The 7,099-nt window shown below is 39.3% G+C and overlaps 1 protein-coding gene across 1 annotated transcript; it reads left to right on the forward strand.

The window, feature by feature from the left end:
• The first annotated feature begins 4,139 nt into the window (after positions 1–4,139).
• Positions 4,140–6,620, forward strand: FOXL2 (forkhead box L2). Its single transcript, XM_056563115.1, is given in 2 exon segments — positions 4,140–4,983; positions 4,986–6,620. Coding segments are annotated over 2 exon segments (963 nt in total). The 5' UTR covers positions 4,140–4,793; the 3' UTR covers positions 5,759–6,620.
• Positions 6,621–7,099: the final 479 nt, after the last annotated feature.

Consider the following 7,099-nt stretch of genomic DNA (forward strand, 5'->3'; position numbering starts at 1 on the left):
CCACTACATATACCAGTGTTTCCCAACCAGGGTGCCTCCAGCTGTTGCAAAACTACAACTCCCAGCATGCCTGGACGGCCGAAGGCTGTCCAGGCATGCTGGGAGTTGTAGTTTTGCAACAGCTGGAGGTACCCTGTTTGGGAAACACTGGGGTAGAGTATCAGCTATTATTATTACTGTGTGCTGACATATGGATGCAGCTGGTCATATAATGTGCCCACCACTAGGCTGGGAAGTGTGTGTGGCACATGAGCTTCCATTTATATGTATCCAGAGTCTTATGGTGCAGCAGGACTCAGATCTCCTCTAATACTGCTGCCAGCTTCCATGGACTGCAGCTGTTCATAGGAATAGAAGGGACCTGAGCATTACATTTGTACAGGACACGTGGTCCTATCACCAGGACATCACAACTCAATTACTAGGATTTTCTGTGAAAATGACCCTTTAAGTGTGTAGAATAATACACTATATACGTGTACAAGAGTGTGTATGGATCTATGTGCGGCTATATATGACCTCTGGATGTATATATATATGTGTATGTTTGTGTGTGAAACAATAGAGCAGTGGGAAAAAAAAGGATTACTTCCATGATGCCAGGATAGCCTCGGCTACTATAGCATGATGGGAGTCGTAGTGCTGCAACCGCTGGAGAGACAAAGGTAGGGGACCACTGAGATATTGTTTTTACACACTTAATATACATATACACATGGATACATTGTACATACATAAGAAACACTAGATAATGTCGTTTAGACAAATACATTGTTAAATAGATGGATTAAAAGAGATGATCATTTTACAGATTGTAACAATTAGAAAGATTGGGTGAAAGCTCTAAAAATGACAAGGATGATGTTATAGTAATAGAAGAATAATGATAATAAATATTATTATTATTAGTATAAATAATAATAATATATTTTGATGTAGTAAAGTATTTTTTTTATTTTCTTTATTTGGTTTTTGATAAAGAAGGAAAGAAAGTTGTTGTTTTTTTATTGTGTATTTTAGTAGCTCAGGATTGTCCACAATTCTGCTTCTTAGAATGTAATAGACATAATAACCTTATTATTATTATTCAAAGTAATAGTGTTTATTATTATTATTTTAATTAATAATATGCAGTGGATCTTATTATTCGAAGTAATATTATTTATTATTATTATTATTATTTTAATTAATAATATGCAGTGGATCTTATTATTATTATTCGAAGTAATAGTTTTTTTTATTATTATTAATAATAATAATAGTATGTCGTGGATCTTATTAATATTCGTAGTAATAGTATGTTATTATTATTATCATTATTATTATTAATATTATTATTAATAATATGTAGTGGATCTTACTATTATTCGTAGTAATAGTATTTATCATTATTATTATAATTATTATGATTAGGAACAATAATAATAATAATAATATGCAGTGGATCTTATTATTATTCGTAGTAATAGTATTTATCATTTTTATTATAATTATTATGATCAGGAACAATAATAATAATATGCAGTGGATCTCTGATTTATCGCATTGTTTTTCTAAACTACATGACTAACACATAAAAATGCATTTGTACAATGTTTTCTTTTTCCTAGCAATAATATAAGATCTCTTCTGTTACTACCACATCGGACTGCAATATATCTAGACTTCTAAATGTTACTATGAAATCCTCATCTCCTATATCCATCCTATACCGGAGGAGATGATTGACAGAGAACACTGCTGGACTACACAATCTGTATTCTGTATACATGGGATGCGGTATATTTCTCATATACTATACAAGATACAGACTTGTATACTGGAGGGGACTGAGCTCTTTAATGGGAAGGAAAGTTCATGTAAAGTTGTGAGGACCCTACAGCCCTGGGATACCAAGAAGATTGGTGATCAAAGATAGAAATCCCACATTACACACACGAATTTTATGTGTGTATATATATATATATATATATATATATATATATATTTCGACCAAGACCTAAATAAATGTGAGTATCTGTATTATGGCCCATCTTAGTGTGAATTCTCCAAATCTATTGTCTTAACCCCTTCATATTTTGTGAGATGTAACCTGTGTCTTCTGCTTGTGAGATTAGATTTGCTTTGGACTTGATAAAGGGAGGAATCCCAAAAGCTTCTCTACAAAATGCTGTTAGTCCAATAATAAAAGGTATTACAAGATACTGCAACATTTTTGATTTTGATCTAGTTCAAATATATATATATATATATATATATATATATATATAGATGCAACTCAAAAAATGTTGCAGTATCTTGTAATACCTTTTTATTGGACTAACAGAATTTTGTAGAGACAAGCTTTCGGGATTCCTCCCTTTATCAAGTGATTTACTTTGGACTAGATAAAGGGAGGAATCCCGAAAGCTTGTCGCTACAAAATTCTGTTAGTCCAATAAAAAAAAAGATATTACAAGATACTGCAACATTTTTTGATTTGCATCTGCATCAAGGGACTAATATGGCTACTCAAATTTACTATATATATATATATATATATATGTATATATATATGTGTGTGTGTGTGTGTGTGTGTATATATATATATATAGATATATATATATATGTGTGTGTGTGGGTGTATGTATATATATGTGTGTGTGTGTATATATATATATATATATATATATATATATATATATGTATGTGTGTGTGTGTGTATGTATATATGTCTTCACAGTTATGCCTATTCCTAGAATACAGGCCTGATTGTTAAAGATGCATTCATCATCATCATCATCATCATCATCCTCAATCATCATACAATCAGTCAGTAGATGATATTTAGTCTGATCTCTCCCTGATAGTCTTCTCGCCATGATTCTTGCCGAGCAGTAATACAACGTGTGTAAATTTGCCATTGGCTAAAGAGATGTTCTCTCCAAACAACAATAACAACCCTACACTCATAATAAACACTCCATTGCTCCGTGTATGTGCTCTGCCGCTATGTGTGAATACAACAGAACACGTGCAGGGTTTACCAAAACATGCAAAGGTTTACAAGGTTTTATTGTGTCTGCAACCAAGTGTATATAAGCCAAAAAAGAGACTTCTAAATAATAATGCCACTACATATACCAGTGTTTCCCAACCACTGTGCCTCCAGCTGTTGCAAAAACTGCAACTCCCAGTATGCTGAGGGTTGTAGTTTTGCAACAGCTGGAGGCACCCTGGTTGGGAAACACTGACATACAGACAGAGGTATGGAATGATGATGCGCTATGATAAGTCACCACAGATAACACGTCAATAATGTCTTGGCTCTTCTACATCTGTGTGTGTATATATATATATATATATATATATATATATATATATATATATGTATATATATATATATATATATATATATATATATATATATATATACATATATATATATAATTTATATGTCTATTCTTTTCTGCAAACAAGTCTATATAAGCAAAAAAAAAAAAAAAGCTACTTTTAAATATGAAATGTCACTACATATACCAGTATTTCCCAACCAGGGTGCCTCCAGCTGTTGCAGCCTTCGGCTGTCCAGGCATGCTGAGAGTTGTAGTTTTGCAACAGCTGGAGGCACCCTGGCTGGGAAACACTGACATATACAGACAGAGGTATGTAATGATGATGCGCTATAGGTCACCACAGATAACACGTCAATAATGTCTTGGCTCTTCTACATCTGTGTATATATATATATATATATATATATATATATATATATATATATATATAAAATTATTACTATTTATTTGTCTTTTGCATGCATTATTAATTCTAATTTTATGTCTATACTGCAAAGCGTAAATATTTACCATTGGACTTGAGTTATTTTGCTGAGATCTATGGACTGTCCGCAGAGTACTGATCTACAATGTAATGTGATCGCAGATACAATTACTGTCATTGAAGATCTGACGCCTCTCGTCTCTTGTACGAGCAGATCGTTTGCAGAGAGGAGACTGGATGAGTTGGGCGATAAATCTAGCGTGAACAGCGCTAATAGAATCTGTTGTCTTTGGCTTCCTGTGGCAGATCCAGTCTACTGAGTGTGACAAGTCGTTTCTTCTGTATCCTGGGCTGAGCAAGTCAAGGCACATGCACAGGGATCGTCTGCTGCCACCACAAGACCTCAGTGGGGGAAAGTTTTTATTTTTATTTTTTTTAAGTTGCAAGATGCAGACTGGGAATGGTTAATGCCTGGAAGGGCAGAAATGGAGGCAGCAAGGAAAGGGTTAGTGGAATAGGTCAGAGGTCTGTGTTGTGCCTGGATGCTAGGTGTCAGGTTGGATGTCTGTGACTTGGAGGTGAACCCTTTCCTCTCCGGGCTGGTCTATAGAAGGGGAGCTGCTGACGGAAGCGGAACTTGGCTGAGCTCTAATACAATGAGAGCAGAGGAAGGATCCTCACAGGTCTCTGCCTCCTGCAGAGAGGGACAGGACAGGGGAGGGAACACTCCAGGAGACACTTTGGCACAACTTGGACAGCCCTGACTCTGCCAGTGTCTGCTCAGTGCATCTGCAATAGACAGACGCTGAAAACCTCTGCCCTGTCCAGTGCCAGGATACCAGACTGCCTAGGAGGGCAGAGATATAAAGTGGGCTTCCCAGCAGCACAGAGGAGTACTTCTCACTCCATCACCTGGAGCCTTTCATTCATCCTGCACACTGGACTCTTGCACCAAGGGAGTTCTCCAGCATCATTCCAGGATCAATCCAACAGGACTCTCAGCATCGGCACCCTATGGACCACCCTCTGATCATATGAGTGCCACCTCCGAATACACCAATCCTAACAACTGCTTCAGCCAGAGCTGTGCCACCATGGCTGCCTACCAAGCCCCCGACGAGAACACGGTGGCACTCATGGCTCACAATGCCAACAGCGCCAAAGAAGGGGAGAGGGAAAAGGAGGACATGGAAAAGGCGCAGGAGAAGCCGGATCCCTCTCAGAAGCCCCTTATTCCTATGTGGCCCTCATCGCCATGGCCATCAGGGAGAGCCCGGAGAAGAGGCTGACCCTCTCGGCCATATACCAGTACATCATCAGTAAGTTTCCTTTCTATGAGAAGAATAAGAAGGGATGGCAGAACAGCATACGCCACAACCTGAGCCTGAATGAGTGCTTCATCAAGGTGCCCCGGGAGGGTGGAGGGGAAAGGAAGGGCAACTACTGGACCCTGGATCCAGCCTGTGAGGATATGTTTGAGAAGGGGAACTACAGGAGGAGAAGAAGGATGAAGAGACCATTCAGGCCTCCTCCTACACACTTCCAGGCAGGGAAGAGCCTGTTCAGCAGTGACACCTATGGCTACCTGTCTCCACCCAAGTACCTGCAATCCACCTTCATGAACAACTCCTGGTCCCTGGGTCAACCACCAACCCCTATGTCCTACACCTCCTGTCAGATGGCTGGTGGAAACGTCAGCCCAGTCAATGTCAAGGGACTATCTGCATCGTCCTCATACAGTCCATATTCCAGGGTCCAGAGCATGACAATCCCCAGTATGGTCAACTCCTATAACGGGATGAGCCACCACCACCACCACCCGCATGCCCATCACCCCCAGCAGCTGAGCCCTGCCAGCCCTGCTCCCCCACCCTCAGCCACCTCCAATGGAGTGCAGTTTACCTGTGCCAGGCAGCCCTCAGAGCTGTCCATGATGCATTGCTCTTACTGGGACCATGAAACCAAGCACAGCGCCTTGCACCCTAGAATAGACCTTTGAAAGAGGACCATATAATCCACCTTCTGGGAGGACCTGAGAGAGAACTGTGGAAATCCACCCCGGATAGACCTGTGAGGCTACAATTGCTCCCTGAGGAGATGCCCCCACAATATCTTTATATAGTTGAGGATTATTGTAGGCATTGGTGCCATAGATACACTGGGGAACTGATTGTATTGCAGCCCTCTGCTGAATGAAGGCAGTGTAAGTGTATCATTGTATAGCAGTGTGTTTTACTTGTCTCACTTGTGGCATGTTTACACTAAATACATACATGAAGTCATAGCAAGTACATAGATCTATGGTACATGCAAAGCACACAGACATATGCAGTGATGCACTCACCAGAGAACAGCAAATCCCAGCTTTACCTGGTTCGGGAATAGTGCAGGCTTTAGAGATTATGAATCGTTTCAGTGCTCCTCGAATACATTATTTTATGATAATCCATGTTTTTTTGGGGGGGTCACCAGTGTGGTAGACTGCTTAAAATCCAATGCCCAGTGTTCTGGAGCTGAGATCCCTCTGCTGCTGCTACTGCCCACATGTAAGATCACTTGTACATTGTTGTCTTATATAGAGGACTTAGAATTGACCCTTTATTTTGTGTACATTATTCCAGTTCAGGTCCATGTAGTCAGACATATTCTGAGCAGTCCTTGTTTGCCTAGTAATTTATAGACTGTACTGACCATTAATATAATGACCCCTCAATAGAGATGAATTCAATGAGCCAGATCCACCTGGGATGAATATCCAAGTCCTGTGTATGAATGTGAATGAGGAGATTTGGTGTCCAGCTCCTAGGTAATTTTTCTAAGTGTTTTGTACTGTAGGGTTTAGGCATCGCAGCACAGTATACAGCAGTGGTCTCCAACCTGCGGACCTCCAGATGTTGCAAAACTACAACTCCCAGCATGCCCGGACAGCCAAAGGCTGTCCGGGCATGCTGGGAGTTGTAGTTTTGCAACATCTGGAGGTCCGCAGGTTGGAGACCACTATATGGCCATAATACATGGGACCAACTTCCTCAGCGTAAAGTCAATGAGCACTTTTTGGATTTCTTGTTTTGGTTGTATGTTTAGCCTTGTAAATCCCCCAATAAAATATCAATTTCTTGTTACATCGACTCCCAGCATCGTATGTTCTTACAGAATGGGAAAGCAGATTCTATGTGCAACTTCCAAAAGATTTAGCATCCATTTCTGCCTTAGTTTTATGTTGTGGTTTTGTGTTTAAACTTAGAAATATCGTGCATTCTAGTGATTATATATATATATATATATATATATATATATATATATATATATACAGTACATGTGCACAAACCATATATATATA

The sequence above is a fragment of the Hyla sarda genome, chromosome 3 (assembly GCF_029499605.1).
Source record: "Hyla sarda isolate aHylSar1 chromosome 3, aHylSar1.hap1, whole genome shotgun sequence".
NCBI lineage: Eukaryota > Metazoa > Chordata > Amphibia > Anura > Hylidae > Hyla > Hyla sarda.